Source organism: Plectropomus leopardus, chromosome 2, assembly GCF_008729295.1.
Source record: "Plectropomus leopardus isolate mb chromosome 2, YSFRI_Pleo_2.0, whole genome shotgun sequence".
In the NCBI taxonomy this organism is placed as follows: domain Eukaryota; kingdom Metazoa; phylum Chordata; class Actinopteri; order Perciformes; family Serranidae; genus Plectropomus; species Plectropomus leopardus.
This window is the reverse complement of record NC_056464.1, coordinates 40,563,767-40,580,894: the sequence shown is the minus strand read 5'-3', so window position 1 is coordinate 40,580,894 and position 17,128 is coordinate 40,563,767. Positions and strand designations below refer to the sequence as shown.

The 17,128-nt window shown below is 44.7% G+C and overlaps 1 protein-coding gene across 1 annotated transcript in view; it reads left to right on the top strand.

Moving 5' to 3' along the window:
- The first annotated feature begins 436 nt into the window (after positions 1-436).
- dag1 (dystroglycan 1) overlaps positions 437-17,128 on the top strand; it is a 33,959-nt gene continuing 17,267 nt past the window's right edge. Inside the window, exon 1 of the mRNA XM_042510924.1 lies at positions 437-1,169. Within this exon, the coding sequence (XP_042366858.1) occupies positions 762-1,169 (408 nt within the window). The 5' untranslated portion in view covers positions 437-761. The remainder of the gene's footprint in view (positions 1,170-17,128) is intronic.

The window sequence follows — 17,128 nt, the reverse complement described above, 5'->3', positions numbered from 1 at the left end:
CTGTCTGTCGCTCTGCTCCCTCATTTCATCCTGAAGCCGCTGAATGAGAGAGCTTGTGAGAGGGCGAGGGTGAAAGCGAGAGCCAGAATTGTTGTACGAACTAATCAGATTACTCTGCAGCATTGATAGTATTATTACAAACACACACCACACACACACACACACACACACACACACACACACACACACACACATGGATTTCTATCGACAATGAGATTTGCACGGCACGAATCTGTTTAAGGGGCTGAACTTATCAAGAGGATTGACTTTTGATTCAGTGCAATGTGCTCTGAGGAGGAGGTGCTGCTCTGAGGAGGAGGTGCTCTGAGGAGGAGGCGCTCTCAGGAGGAGGCACTCCTCCTCTGCAGGAGTGGATGTCTCTCGATGTCTCCCCCGCTCTGCTAACCTTGTCTCTCTCTCTCTCCTCACAGGTCTCGGAGGCGTTCGGCACAATGGGACTAAACCTCTGAGGAGGAGCACAAAGGGCCGAGGGGAAGAGGAGGAATAAAGCCGAGGGAGGGGAAAGAAGGACAAAAGCAGAGGAGGAGGAGGAGGAGGAGGAACACAAGAAGGAGGGAAGATTGTTGGCCGGTGCCGGGCGAGCAGGAGTGGGCGGAGACAGAGAGGGAGGGAGGGAGATTTGAAAGGAGGGATTTGCCGGATCTGTCGGGGGTGCATGCTCCCCCCTGAGTCCCCCCCTCCCGCTTGGACATCCTCCTTTTTATTTTTGTTTCTGCATCACTGACGACAAAAGCGACAGAATGACAGTAAGTTTGGGACGCCTCGGGGCCGGCAGGGGCCTCGATGTGAGACTCCCCAGGACTAGAGCCTGGCTGCTGGGCCTGCTGCTGGCCGTGGCGTGCTGGTTCCCGCCGCCGCTGCGCGCAGACGTGGAGATCGACGTGCTGGGGGAGATGGTGTTCATGGAAGGAGGCGGGGAGAGGGGCGACCTGGAGGCCTCCATGCACACCTCGCTGCTTCAGGACTTTCAGGAAGTGACGGAGGGTCTGCGGCCGATGGACGCCGCGGAGACGGGAGAGACCGTGGCGTCTCAGCAGAACACGGCCGCACCCACCGCCTTCCCGGACTCCTCGGCGGTCGTGGGGCGGATCTTCCAGATGACGGTGCCAAACAGGATGGAGGATGTTTACCTGGGAGATATCGTCAAGGTGAGTCCAGCCATCGCCATTTTGTTCGCTCAGAGTTCATCTGACGCCGTGTTTTCCGTCTTTTCTGCAAAAAAAGTAGTTTCTCTTGTTGTTTGGACTCAGGATGATGACGATTAATCGACGATCGATTAATTGGTCGTTAATAATTTGATCAAACGTGAAAATAATCGATCCGCCGGCTGCTGCTGTCCGTCAGCGTGTCGCTGTGAGCTGCGATTGAACTTGTTTGATGTTGTTTGGTTTAAGCAAAGTTTTTAAATCTTAATTACTGAAAGATAGTAGATAGAAGTTTAACTTCCTGTTTCACCTCTTCAATGCCACGTTTGGACGAGAACGGCCCGACTAAATCTGACGAGTCTTAGCTCTGTGTTTTTTAAAAAACATGCGTTCATATGATAACATTGTGAGACGATCCTCGTGTACACGGATCCACAAAACATAGCCAAAAACGCTGTAGTGTGCATGCCAGGTCAATAGGTGGCACGACACCACAGAAGAAGACCAGGCACCTACACGAAGTGTGGTCGTGGCGTCTCCGTTCTCACAGGATCTGTACGTTAACAGTTTACACGGCGACTGAAGTGGCAGCGTTTTTAGAGGAACCCGGTTTGAAAAGGTGAACGAAAGGCCAAACGTCAACAAACGTTTGTCGATTCGTGCAAGAACTAAACGTCCCGTAACGGACGAGACGACCCAAATCGACCTTTTGGGAAATAAGAAGGTTAATGCTGCTTAGAAACACAGTTTTGCTCCATAATCACAATTATTTAAGCAATATGACTCACGAGGGAGCGCTGTTGTCCTGTGTATCATCACGGCTGTGATTCGGCCGCAATCACGATGCCACAGGCCGAATGACGGACATAATCACCGTCAAACGGCACGACCTCCGGTGTTTTATATTGCTTTTATGCAACAGTTCTACCAGCGGCGTTTATTAGTTAACAGTAATCAGCAACAATAGATTAAATTTGTTCATTTATTTAATGTTTTTTTTTGGAAGTGCCCTGTTGCCGTGCAACACATTAACATTTTCCTGCACACTAGCTTTCTACTTTATGTTAGTGAAGTCTACGTGTTACGCTTATTGTCATGAACATTTAAACCAGTAAAAACACTGAATAAAGTTTCATGTTAAAAAAAACGTTTTTTCTGACACTCAGGTGTCGTGCATCATGGCGATCTCTGTACACGAGATCTGCTCCATAAGTAGATTTAAACGCCTTAATGTGGTCACGGAAACACGACCATTCTTACTTTCAGCTGAATATACACTTTATTATATTCCATCTCTGCCAAAATATCCCCCTGAATGTTGCACACTGGGGCTTTAAGCCGCTGCGTGACTCCACTGTCACTCTGAGGTTATGACACATTCGCAAACTCGTGCAAACAAAGAGCCAGTCAGCGGGCGGCGGGCGAGCGGCGGGGTCGTCGGGGTCGGGCTACAGTTTCTTCAGCCTCAGTGACTCCAGATGAACTCCAAGAACAATCAGAAAGGAGCCATTTCCCTAAAAAATATGTCTCTGGGATGATGCAAACGCGTGCCATCGCTCAGCAGCTGCCCCGGGGCGACGCACGTCTGAAGCCATTCGCAGCAATATGCCCTTTTTTAATTGCACCACATTTTCCACAATGGCCAATTTTCTGTAATATATGTAGCCTCGTATCTGAATGGGAGGCTTTAGTTGCATTACCTCCCTCTCCTCTCACTCCCTGTCCTCCTCCTCCTGCTGCTTCTCCTCTCTGTCCATCCTCTCTCCTCCTCCTCTCCATCCTCCCTCCTCCTCTTCTCCTCTCACCGAACTCTCCAACTTCACCTCTAACTGGAACAAATCCTTCTCCATCTCTTTTTCTTCACACCGTTTTTATTGTTCCGCTCTGTCTACATTTACTTTACATCTAAATGTTATCTCTCCGTCCTTCCTCTCCTCTCTTCAGGGTTTATACGGTCCTGAAATACCTGGAAAAGTCACAGAAAATGCAATAGCAATTTCCAGGACTGGAAATATTTCAAAAACAAAATATACCCTCAATTTTTTTTCAAAAACCTGTATAATAACACATGATGTCTTCAGGGACCATCTGGTGTAATTTTTAGTGATTTTTTTAAAGATCACAAATTTTTTTAATGGAAAAAAAAAGATTTCCAAAAATGTTAAGAGAAAAAATGTCAATGCATTTTCTTTAAAAAGTCTTCAAATTGTTATTGTTATTGATATTATTGTTATTTATGGCTGTTATGGCCATTAAATGGCTTAGTTCTTTCAAGAAAACATGCGGGCTCGCAGGTTTGGAGGACGTGTTTGCTTTAAAAATCAGCAGTAAAATAAATACAAAATACAGCCGCCAATACCGTCCCTAAGTTATATTTATATATTCAGTTCTAATCCTGTCCTGATGTCCTTATATCTTTTAATTATAAATCATTAAAAAAAGCTATTATATGACTGTTTCAGAGAATATGTTGTCATTAAATTTTGCCCTAAAATCCTGGAAAAGTCCTGGAGATTTATTGTTGAAAATGTGTATGAACCCTGTCCCGTCATCCCTCCCCCGTCTCGCTCCGTCCTTCATCTTCCTTCATCGTCCTTGCATCATCTCCATCTCCAACCAGTCATCGCTCCTCCTGCTGCTCACCCCGCTTTCTTCTGCTCTCATCCCTCCATCCTTCTCTTCACCTTTAAAACCCTCTCTGTATCTCCCTCCCGCCTCCATCTTTAGCTTTTAACTGCTTTCTCTCCCTCTACACCCGCTCCTCCCTCACCCCTTTCTGTCAGATCACATCAGATCACATCAATCACGCTGACAAGCAGCATGAAAATATTCTCACGGTGCACGAGTTAAACCTGCACACGGGTCCAGGTGTCGCAGGACTGCACATTCAAGTCTCTGCAGCTGCAGGTTTTCGGCCCAAACGGAGGATTTCAGTCTCAGCGGGAGTTCCTCTTAAGTTTCTCGCCAATGTTTTTGTTGAGTTTTTGAGCCGGTTTAGTTGCAGGGTCTCGGCTGATTGGGGCTAAATCAACGTGCTGACACCCAACAGGCTCCGTGTGAGTTCTGTCGGGGAATTTAAAGGGATATGACGTGTATTTCTTGTGACAGTTGACACACTCCCTGTGGGGTCAGCTGTGAGGGTTATGGAGATGGAAATGAAACATGGTTGCGGAGGTTAGTTTGTTTATTTTGTTTATGGCACGTAAGCAAAGCTAACGTCAGGTCATGACAGAAGCCTTCTCTCTTTTTGCTGCAAAAACAACAAATGTTGCAGCTGTTATTGTTCTTATTTAACCAGGACGATGCAAACGAGGATCCCACGTCTGTTTTTAAAGGGTTAATGCAGCATTTTAAAGGGTTAATGTCCGTTCTGTCAGTTTTGGCACTCATCTGTTGTCTCTGCTTTATTGACTGCTGCTCCTCTTCATCTCATTTCCTCCTTCTAAAATCATGCTCCTCGTCTTCCTCCGTCTTTCTTTATTTTTGATCCCGCTGCTCGTCTTCCTCTCACTCCTCCATCACCATCTTCACCTTCTCCTCCTCCTCCTCCTCTGTCTCTCCTCCCAGTTCTCCATTTGCTGCTCTTCCAAACCTGATTATGTCTGTCACACTGTAAGCCGGGGGCCTCCTATTAGAGCCGATAGGAGCTGACAGCGTGGGCAGAGAAGTGTTAGGGAAGGAACAATGAGGAGAGAGGAGGAGGAGGAGGAGGAGGAGGAGAGACAGAGGACAGGCTGGAGGTGCTTTTCACACAGATGAAGGGAGGCGTGAACAGAGGAGCATATCGTGACCTCAGAGCGGCACCGTCACCTTTTTTGGGAGAATGTGCTTTCTTGTAAATGAAAGGTCACAGATGATGGGATGCACACAGTCTGTCCTTGTGAGAGACTCGACGCCTCCTTCTCACTTTGCACCGTCGGCTCGATATCTGCAACTTCACAGAGTTTGTTTACGTCCCCTCCGTTTCTAATTTCCCCGCTGCTCCTTCCTCCATTACAAATTTCAACACTTTCCCCCGCTGTCCTTCCCCGTCCCTTCAGATGTGAGTCCCCCCCCTCCGGTATCCGGAAGGTTGGTGCTCAAGGTTGCGGAGCGAAAGGCCAAATCAATTTTTGTGCTCGGCGTTGCTCTCATACTAATGGCCTTTTCTTATGAAAATCGGCCCGCGTTTGAGGTCTCCAGCTCCGTGACAGCCCGCCTACCCATTCACCTTTTGCACAGCGGTCCAGGCCCCATCGCTGAATACGCCGGCGATTACCCATTCACACGGCGTCGAGCTGTGGATCCTCAGCCGGGTGGGCAGTACGTCAAGCTCAGAGGAGGAGCGGACAGGAAATATATTCTCTTACAGCTACAAATTATCTGTGATCACAGTTTTCAAATCAAATATTAGTAATAATGTCCTGATCGAGCTTTTTTACCTCCGATCTGAGTCTTGATTGCATTTCTCTCCTCCATCTGTGGAGAAATATCATCCGCAGTTTCCACGACAACAGTAGGGGTGATGTTTTCAAAAGATTACACTCTTAAACCCAGTTTCAAAAGTTTGTGTTGTCAGGCCCCCAAAATGCCGTTGTCATGTGAACGAAAGGCCAAACTGCACAAAAGTTTCCTGTTTCATGCAAGAACCGTTGCCGTGTAAACGGCCCCGTAGTTGTGGCGACCCGCCACATAAAGTTACTTATTCTGATTTTTGTAAAACTACTTATAAAAAAATTTATTGACAAAGACATAAAATGGATTTATATTTCACAAAGCAAAGTATGAAGAGGTAGAATTTTGAAATGAGACAGACCCCGAGGTCGTGCGCCGGGTTTATGAGCCAATTTTCGTAGCGACCAGACACTGGAATTATATCTGTCGCTCGATGTCCTGCAGCCCAAATACACTTTTTGACTCACCATACTATCAAAATTTGATTGATTCAGTCCGATAACTTTTTAAAAGTCTAGATGAGCTTTGTGATTAGATCGTTTTATCAACATTCATGTTAGCAGAGCGCTCAGCTGGTGGGAGTCTGCGCTGCACCTCCTCTTTGGGCCCCGACGACGAGGCAGAAGCACCCATCAAACGGGTCGTTTTATACAATGGAAAAAGAGATTTGTTTGTTTCATGCACCACTGAGCAACTTTTATAGGAATGATTGCATCCCCGCCTCCAACACTGTATCCACTTCTCTTTTTACATCCACCATATTCAAACAAAAAGTCATCAGACCGATGCGTATTCGTGACAAAAAGATTGGTGCTTTGCATGCAGCGTAGACGTGATGTGTATCTGTATCTGTATTTAAAGAGCTCCAGGTTATAGTCTGCATCGTGGAGAAGACCTGGTGGGAAGCTAGTACTGCGGTCGTGGAAAAGTGACGTAGTGTTTAAATGCATAAAAACAGGAGTGCTCCGTCCTCTCCGGCCCATCGTGGTGGAGTGTGAACGGTCACATTGTGGTTCAGTTGGATGATTTTTTATTCTCTTTGATCGAGATGAGATTTCTAATTTGCTGTCTGGAGCGTTTTCCTCTCTGAGGGGACGTGATGCTGCTTGTTTTTTTGGGGTTTTTTTTAGTGAATCAGTTCACACTTGGAATAAATTTTAAAAAAGGTTTGGAAGCTGTGCTCCAAATACCAAAAACTTGCCGAGCTGGAGAGGAAACTGCTGTTGATGTTTGTGGCCGAGAGCTCTCCGGGGGCAGAGCGACAGCAGCGCAGTGATAATTCACCGCATCGACCGGCGCTCAGGAGGCGGGACCTTTGCGGCTGCAGCATCTGTATGCAGGTGCTGCAGGGACCCAGCGAGCCTGCGGCGGCGCTTCCATCGCCGACTGTTATTAATGGAAGTGGCCACACGGAAGGGGTTTGTGGCCAACAGATGAGTACTCTCCGTAGCCTCATTACCACAATTACCAGCCTAATTAGCTGATTGGCTGATGGGCCGGCTGGCAGGCGAGCTCGCCCCCTTCATTTCTCTTTTCCCATATTTCATTCCAGGAAATAACTGACGTCGCTGAAAACTCTTTTGTTCTTTGGTTCTCGGAAAGAGAGAGCAGAGACGAGGGGTTCAGTGTGTGTGTGTGTGTGTGTGTGTGTGTGTGTGTGTGTGAGAACAAACACTGTGGATATTTCTTTGTTTTTGCGTGTGTGCCTACAAGCATATGTTGCATATTCCTTTGTGAATATTTTGATTGTGTATTTGTATGCAGATTAAAAAGAGAGATACTCACAGCTAATTACTCTCCTCACCCCCCCCCCCCCCCCCCCCCCCCACCCCTGCATCTCTCTCCATGTAAACTCGCCCCAAAGCAGCAGCCTGAATAACGAACAGTTTATTCGGTAAAACACTGGTCACAGCAGGAGCTGTGGCGGGAAACGCAGCGACGTGCTGCAAGTAAAAAACCCAAATCTGTCTCTTTAAAAGCTGCAGGAAACAAAACGATGACTCGCTAAAAAAACAACCTGTTGTATTGTTTGTTGCTGCGATTTCTCTCTCTAAAAAAAAAAAAAAAAAAACAGCTGTTTTTATGGCACTATCTCAGCAGGAAACCAGCTATGTGTCTTGGTACAAAATAACATCTTCTTGTGGTTGTACCGTGTCTGTTAACGCAGCAATATTTCTGCACAAAGCAGCTCCTTTTTGCAGCACTTTCCTGGGAGGAAAAACGTCAATGCTTCAGTAAAAATCTGCCGCTTTTTGTGGTCTATCCCGGCAGGAAACTCATCGACATCTTTTTACTGAACAACCGCTATCGTGACAGTTAGCGCAGCGATGTTTTTTTTGCACAAAACAGCTCCTGTTATATGATGCTATCCTGGCAGGAAATGCAGCAATGTCTGTGTACAAAAACAACCGCTTTTTGGAGCATTATCGTGGCAGGACATACAGTGATGTTTCGGTTAAAAAATCAATCAATCAGGCAGGAAACATTGATATTTTGGTACTTAACAACCACTTTTTGAGGCACTATCGCGACCTTAAACCCAGTGATGTTTTTGCACAAACAGCTCCTTTTTTATGGCTCTTTCCCAAAAGGAAAGGCAGCAACATTTCGATGAGAACAACCTTTTTGGTGTCGCTATCCTGGCAGAAAACGCAGCGATGTTTGAGTGAGGAAGAACATTTTTTGTGGCGCAGTTCTTGCTGGAGAAACAGCAGCGAGTCGCTCACATACACTGATGTTCTGTGTCTAATAGCAGCTATTTTTTCCTTTTTCTGGCTTGTTGGTCTCTTGGTGCTCTGTGATATGTTTGAATCGTACGAATCTGATGAATTTGTGGTTTGAAGAAAAAGAAAGAGAGAGAGAGAGAGAGAGAGAGAGAGAGAAAGAATAAACTTCTGAACACACAAACATGGAGGCATATTTGTGGGAAAGAGTGTGTGCACAGAGAGAAAGCCACTGTGTGTGTGTGTGTGTGTGTGTGTGTCTGTGTGTGTGTCTGTGTGTCTGTGTGTGTGTGTGTGTGTGTGTGTGTGTGTGTGTGTGTGTGTGTGTGTGTGTGTGTGTGTGTGTGGTTGTCAGAGCACATTGACGGGCTGTTTGAGGCGCTCCCCTCCTGATGAATGGAGACAGTAGCTTGCTGTTGTAAAGGGCCGTTCCCCTCGGGGGCATTTTGGTGGGAAAACTAACTTTCTCCTCTCCTCCCCACTGACTCCTCTCCTCTCCTCTCAATTCATTATCGTCTCCTCCTCTCTCTCTTCTGTCCACTGTCTCCCTCACCCTCCCTGTCCTCCTGGCGTCCTGTTAAGTTTCACTCGTCTCCGTCCCTCCCCTCCTCCGTCCTTTCTGTTTTATCACTCTCGTTCTTCCTTTCTCTTCCACATCAGCAGGCTCTCCATCTCTCCTCAGACGCTGCAGATTAGCTGCAACACAAGCGTTTCTTTTTCTGCTACAAGAGCAACAATTATTTCCCCTCTATCTCCTCATAGCAGAGAGACTCACCCTGCTTTTGCAAAAAAACAGCAGCCCAACACGTCTCTAGGATTACAGCCTATTTCTAGGACTTCAGGACATCTCTCTGATTTCTAGGTTGTTAGGACCATTCGTAGATTTTAGGACATTTCGCAGATTTTAGGGCATTTCTTAGACTATACGATGTTTCTAGGCTTACAGGACATTTGTAGGATTTCAGGACTTTTCTCAGATTTTTGGACATTTCTGTGATTTTTAGAACATTTCTCAGATGTTAGGACATATTGTGAATTTTGGGGCATTTCTAGGATTTTAGGATGTTTCTCTTATTTCAGGACATTTTTTTTTATTTATGGATGTTTCAAGGATTTGAGGACATTCCCAGGGTTTTAGAACATTTCTTGGATTTTAGGACATTTGTAGGATTTTAGGACATTAGTGTCTCTATTTTGATGCTGTTTTATGCATACTGACACCTTATGGAGACTAAAAATACAAAAAACATATCTCAGAATCACTTTATTTGACCAGCTTGAAACCATCGTCGTGTCAGTTCTCTCTTGACTTTGCAAACCCTTTTTAAATCTCTGATTTCTGATTCTCTCCTCTTATAATAAAACTCCTGTTGTTTGTCGTCTGCCTCTCTGCCGTCCCGCGTTTATAAAAAAGAGCGGCGGCTCAGCGAGAAGCCCCTGCAGCTCTGGAGCTGTTAGCTGGCAGCGCAGCAGTGGAAAACTGGTATTAAGAGCGCAGGAGGGAGGAGGCAACCCAAAGATAAAAACACACACACACAGAACATATGAGTCACCCGAGCTGTAAGCTTAGCATGCCGCGATCGGTTTACTGGCACCGGGACGGTGGTGGCCATGTTGCTATGTAATTAAACATACAGCAGGCGAGGCTTTTTGATTCATACGTCCCAAATTATATGCTCCCATGAATCCATTCATAATGTGGTGTTTCTCAGTGAGAGCTGAGAAAACGCTCCCTGCTGTCCATGTCGGAGGATCCTCCGCTGTTAGCCACGCTGATGCCTTCATGTCAGTGTTGGATTTCAGGGTGTAATTTCCATTTGACCTTAGCTCACATAATTACTGCCAAACTGCCTCCGTTTGACTCCATAACCTACACGAGAAAAGCAAGAAAAAAGGAGCTAATTTTGTGGTTTAAGCCTCCAAAAAGGGTAAAAGTGGATCCGTTTAGCGTCTGCAGAGAAAGCATCCTGATGTTGTTGTGATGTGTCCTTTTGTTGCCTAGCAGCTGCAGGTTTTGGACGGGCCGCTATCCTCCAGCATGCTTGGTTGTCACCCAAAGGAGGAAGCAGAGTTTCATTGGTTTTCCAGGCTTCGTGAGCCGAGCCATGTTTGGTGTGTGAGGCTACAGTAGCAGATTATATTTAGACGCGGCACGCTGTGATTATTATAGATCGGCCTGTTAAGGCAATTTGTTGATCTCTTGGTGTAATAATACACGAGCAATAACTCTGTCAGAGCTGGATCAGACTGTACAGCTGTGTTTTAAAAAGGGAGACTGAAGACATTTTCAACCAGCTTTGTAACAAGACAATGTGGGAACTAGTGTGTGAAGATGGACTGTGAGAGGCTGTTTGGGCCGAAACACTTAAATGACTGCACACATGCAACAAAAATGAATTTTAGGATGTTTCTAGGATTGTCAAATGTGCACCAACACAGCAAAAACTGCACACATACGGACTGAAAATGTCAGATGTAATGTTTTGGGGGCCCGGGCCACAAGCACATGAGCTTATTTTCAGCCTTTCTCTAACTGTGAATGTCGGCAGGCTGTTGGCAGCTATAGGAGAAGTAGGCCGACTCAAAAGTTTTTAATTCCTGAGTAAAATGATTAATAGCACAGAAGTTTGACAGAAGTTGAAGTCAGAGTCCTGCAGTCAGGAGAGGTTGGACTATTATCAGCACAATGTGCTTCAATTTACCTGAAGTTTTGTCTTTTCACATTACAGCACATTTCAGGATAAACTAAAAGGATCACTAACAAGGAAATAATGTCTTAAATGTAAGCTCAATTTAAATTATGATAATAACATCATCTTTTCATTATGATATTATATGTCCAACAGCGCGCTCCAGCACGGACATGTCCAACAGCATCCAACAGCGCGCTCCAGCACGGACATGTCCAACAGCGCGCTCCAGCGCGGACAAGTCCAACAAGACATGTTGTGTTCACCATAATCTCTGTGTATTTACACATTTCCAGCGTGTATGTTCAGGTTTTCAGTGTGTGTGTGCACATTTTCAGTGTGTATGTGCACATTTTCGGTGTGTATGTGCACGTTTTTGTTGTTTGTACACGTTTTCAGTGTGCTTGTGCAAATTTTTGTTGTGAGTGTGCAGGCATTCAAGAGTATGGCCAAGAGCAGCCTCTCATGATGAACTGTGGTAAACTGCCCTCCTTGTACGCCTCATCACAGGAGCACAGCTGCTCCACATGGACGCCTGAAGAGAAAGCACACCGTCCTGTTTACCTGCGTGTCCTCTTCAGGCAACAGCATCTCCTCCACTTAAAAAAAAAAGCGCCTCTATATCATGTCTCTCATTATCCCTGAGCAATGTGTTTAAGATTTAATGGTTTGTGTCTGCACTATAGCTCGTTAGCCGGATAAAGATAGCTAATGTTTTATTCACTCATCATCAAAGAAAAAGGGGATAATTGCTGACCCAGGGACGAGCGAGGGCGAGGGGGAGGAACGATGCTTTAAGGATGCACTCCGCCCGTCGCATCCCCCTGATGACGACGGGGAGTCTGTCATTGTGAGGAGGGCTAAATTGAATAGTAGTTAAAGTTCTTTTTATTTGTATCTCATAAGGAATGATGGGAACTAAACTTTGGGTGAAGTGTGCTTAATTGTCCCGTTTAGTCGTCCATTGTAGCCGTGTCACAATGGATTTAACAGCGTTGTGATTTGGCCCGCAGCTCCTTCGTCAGAGCTCTCTTTGCTGTAATTTTTATTCTGTCTCATGCGTCTGACTCCACCGCTCAGACTGAAGTACACCACATTTCGTGCTGAGTGTGCAGTTTTGTCTTTTTCTCCGCTCTGTGACGTCCTGTCACTCTCTGTAAGTTGTCAGTTCGTCCTGCAGAGCAGAAAGCTGCTGACAAATCTCAGCATCAAGACAAGGGTCTCTATGTTAACATTTTGAGATACAGTAAGTGTTACAGGATTGTTAAACTTATTAAATCTTTGCAGATGAGCCAAAAAGAATTGTTAATTTATCAGCAACAGTTTAATCATTTTAAATGTGCAACATTTAGTTTTCTGCTCAATCAAAACAATTACAGACGGCGCAATGCTGTCATTGCAGTCAGATTCTCCTGGTTACAATTTCTGTAGTGTTCATCATTCGGGTTTTTACTGGGAGCCGAATTATCTGTAGAGGTCTCTTCCTCTCCAAAACAAATGGACCAGCTGATTTAAACTAGCAAAACACTGAATAAAGCAATTTTACGCTAAAAATAAGTGTTTTTCCTATGCTGTTTGGCACAGCCGGGTTTGTAGCCAGATTGCCACCGTTTGCTCAGTTTTGTTTCTCTGATAACTTAAGAGTGAGACGTTATAGAGGTTTTTACAAGGAGCCGAATTATCCACAGAGGTCTCATCCTCTGTAAAACAAACAGACTAGGTGATTAAAACTGGTAAAAACACTAAAAAAAAGCAATTACAATTTAAAAATCAGTGTTTCTCCAATGCTGTTTGGCCCATCGGGCTGCTAGCCAAGCTTCTGCTGATGCATGCTCACTTTTTTTCTCTGATATCTGAAGATCCAACCATTCAGGAGGTTTTTAACAGAAGCCGAATTATCCACAGAGGTCTCTTCCTTTCCAAAACAAACAGACCAGCTCATCTAAACTGGTAAAAACACTGAATAAAGATGTTTCAAGTTAAAAATCAGTGTTTCTCAAATCCTGTTTGGCACCACAGGCTGCTAGCAAAGCTCATGCTGATGCGTGCTTACTTTGTTTTCTCTGATAACTTAAGATTCAGATGTTTTAGAGGTTTTTTTCCCCGGAGTTAAATTATCCATGGAGGTCTTTTCCTCTCCAAAACAAACAAACCAGCTAATTTAAACTGGTAAAAACACTGAATGAAGCAGTTTGAACCACAGTTTGTTCTTAAGACATGAAATAGTATTTGTTGGGTACAGCAGAGACAGAGGTGTGTGAACACATGCTGATAGAGAGCCGAGAGTAAAAAATGTAGAAGAACATTTTCTGCTGCTGAGGATTTACTCTGTGTGTGTGTGTGTGTGTGTGTGTGTGTGTGTGTGTGTGTGATGATAGTGAGTAATTCTGGTGGAGCTGCAGCATTAGTCAGAGCTGAAGCTGAGAGTCTGCGGAAAACGAGCCACACGCTGAGACACAGATAACACACACACACACACACACACACACACACACACACACACACACACACACACACACACTGTTATTGTTCCAGGCAGGGGTTGTGCAAATATACACGCGCACACACATATGTATATAGAGAATATACAGTGTGTTTTTGCCGTTGTGTGTGCGTGTGTGTGTGTGTGCATGGCTCGTTCTCTCAGTATCTCTGTGCCTCCTTTCTCTCTCTCTCTTTCTCTCTCTCTCTCTCTCTTTATTTCACACTCACTTGTTCTTTCACACTCTCTCTCACACAACATCTGTCTCGGTGGGACTTTGTTTACACTCTGCGTTATTTCCCGTCCTCCGGTGTCCAGCGCGGCGCCGTCAGTAGCGAGGTAATGTTGTGTTTGCTGAGCTGAGGCTGCAGAGAGGCTGCATGCTGAGAGCTCGACTCCTCGCTCGCCTTCCAGTTGTCCTTGTCATAACAACACACACACACACACACGCACACGCACACACACACACTTCACACGCCATTCGTTCATCCTGATTGGCTGAGCCATCTGCTTCTGAAGAAAGGGTTGTTTAAGGGTTCCTTGAAAGATCAAGAGTCCAGTTAGAACTAAGCCCATGGTTATTGGGAGAGAGAACTATGGGTAATGTAGTCAGTTACTATTTTGGGACCCCCTGGGTGGGTTCTTGATTAAACCTGTGAAATATGAAAAGGTTTTCAGTAGAAAACCCTTGGGGTGTTCTAGACGAAACCCTCAGAAAATAAATCAGTAGAACCTGCTGGGTGGGCTCTAAATGAAACCCTTGGTATATGAAAGGCTTTTTGGTAGAACCTACCGGGTGGGTTCTATATAAATGGGTTCTCAGTCGAAGCTCCTGGGTGGGTTTCCAGAGAGGGTTCTGGGTGGAACCAACAAAACATAGAAGGGTTCTCTATAGGAGGTTTTTGGTTTCACAGGTGGTTTTGGGTTTTAAGCTTTATGTTGTATTCTAGTTAAAACCCTCAAACGGTTTTCCAGCTGGAACCTCAATAACAGGTTCTGCAGGGAACAAAAAAGGGTCCTCCTACAGGAACAAGCCATGTAACCCTATATTAGCCACAGTTAGCACTGGGGCTGTCAGCGTTAACACGGTGATCAGGATGTGGTTAGGGTCTAAGACTGTGTACCGGGCTGAGTTTTAGAGCTGCAGTGATGATACTGGTTTCATCTGAAACTAGAAGACCCGAGGAACCCTGCCGAATCAGCCAGGTCATGCTTGCTTCTCAGGAAGGGGGGTTAAAAATGCTCCAGAGGTAGGCTGAATTTTGGCAATTGAAGAAAGTTATGAGGTCCCTTGACCTCTGACCTCCAGATATCTGAATGAAGGTGGTTCTGTGGGTTCCTGTGATGAGTGTCTCCTTTACAGACATGATGGTAGTCCCACAGTGTTTTTACTGGCATTTGACTCCTAATCAACACAATCTGGTAAAAAAAAAAATCGCTTCAGATTGTCAATACGGACTTCAAAACTGTTTTTCTTTGCAAAATAACCATTTAAAAAAATGCTTTTAATTACGATAAAGTGTTTAAATTCACAAATGAATCCTGATTCAAATAAATTAATCAACTGACAGACCCAGTTAGCACCTTTATTTCTAAGAGTGTGCAGTCACTGTCCTCTTTTCACACACTCACACTCAGTACATGTGTTTCTCTTTTTGCTGCTGCGCGGTCAGCACGAGCCTCTGCCCTCACACACACACACACACACACACACACACACACACACACACACACACACACACACACACACACACACACACAGCTGGAATCAAACAATGGCGGCTCCTGTTGGCTCCTGTGCAGCTTCCATTGTTGTAAACTGCAAAGCGGAGGAGAGAGAGAGACATCGACGGAGACTCGAGGAGAGCTTTATGAGTTTTGCTGCAGGCTTTGGCAACCGAGTTTACCACAGAGTGTGTGTGTGTGTGTGTGTGTGTGTGTGTGCGCGCGTGTGTGTGTGTGTGTTATAGAGAGAGGGAGCATACTTTAGCACAGGTTTTATAGCTAAGAGCCTCTCCATCATTATACTTTAATGACTATATAATAGGGGTGTATTTGTGGTTCTGTGTGTGTGTGTGTGTGTGTGTGTGTGTGTGTGTGTGTGTGTGTGTGTGTGTGTGTAAACACACGCTGGTTAGCCCTCCTCGGTGTGGCGGGGGTCTGTAATGTCTCCCTCATGCAGCTGATTCCTGTGGACGTCCTACAGGAGGACCTATTAATAGACAGGGTGTGTTTTTCCTGGACTGATTTCGTCTCCGGGAATTTCCATTCAACTTTACTACGATCCCGTGAAAATCCCTCAACACGTGTTTTAGTGGTGACGGTGAGCTTTTACTTTGGACTTGAACAGGAAGTGCAGAGTTTGAAACAGTCCATAATGGAACTAAGCTTTACAGTGAAAGGTTGATATCATGGACTCATTTTTGTTTTTATGATATTTAACATTATGGCCACACCTTTATTTAAACCAGGAGGCCATCACATGACCCAGATGATAAAATGACAAAACAAAAATAACAAAAATATATCATATTAATGAACCGTAAGAACGAAACAAAGAGAACATGAATTCAGATTAAGCATCTTCAGTAAAGCAGGTTTACTGTGTTTACTGTGTTTACTGTGTTTATTGTGTTTATTGTTCGTATCTTCAGTAAAGCAGGTTTACTGTGTTTACTGTGTTTATTGTTCGTATCTTCAGTAAAGCAGGTTTACTGTGTTTATCGTGCTGCATTCTGCCATTTGCAAACTAGTTGGTCATGTTTGCATTTTCATAAAGATGTTGACAAACATTTGCAGATCTCCAAACTTTATTATTTGCAAAATTGTCTTTGTTATGATCAGGTTAAGTCAGGCTGACTTTGTTAACGGATGTTTTTAACACTTTTAATGAACGAGATGATTTCACTTGTCATTTTTTAGCTGAAACAACCTCACAAAATTCAGTAAATACGGATACATTTCAAGTAAACTTAATTAGACAGAAAGTGAACATAAATTAATATTAATAGTTTTATTTACCCAATTTTCAGAGGCAGTCAGTTTCCAAGATTATTTTAAGTAAAGTCAACTTGTCAGATTTTGCAGTACGTCTCTGCTGTTAATATCTGTAGTAGTAGTAGTAGTAGTAGTAGTAGTAGTAGTACTCTGCAGTTAATCAGTGGACTGACCCTTTAACCGAGCCGTCTGCGGTTTTGAAGGACCGTCGTGTTGTGTGTGTTTTTGGTGAAGTTGTAGCCGATGCTGTCGGGACGCTCACACAAATCAAACCTCTTTTTCAAATCAGAGTTTTTTAAAATCACGGTTGTTGTGTTTTTGTGTCCCTCGCTGCTCGTTTATCTCCCTCACTCCGAAATTTTTACTGATGCGGAGCCACCGATGAATTTTTAACAGCAGAACACGAGCTTTAAAACATCAGCCTCAGACCCCCCCAACATCCAACCATCCATCCATCATCCCTCCATCTATCATCCATCATCATCCATCCCTCCATCCATCCATCATCCATCCATCTATCATCCATCCATCATCCATCCANGATTTTGCAGTACGTCTCTGCTGTTAATATCTGTAGTAGTAGTAGTAGTAGTAGTAGTAGTAGTAGTAGTAGTAGTAGTAGTAGTAGTAGTAGTA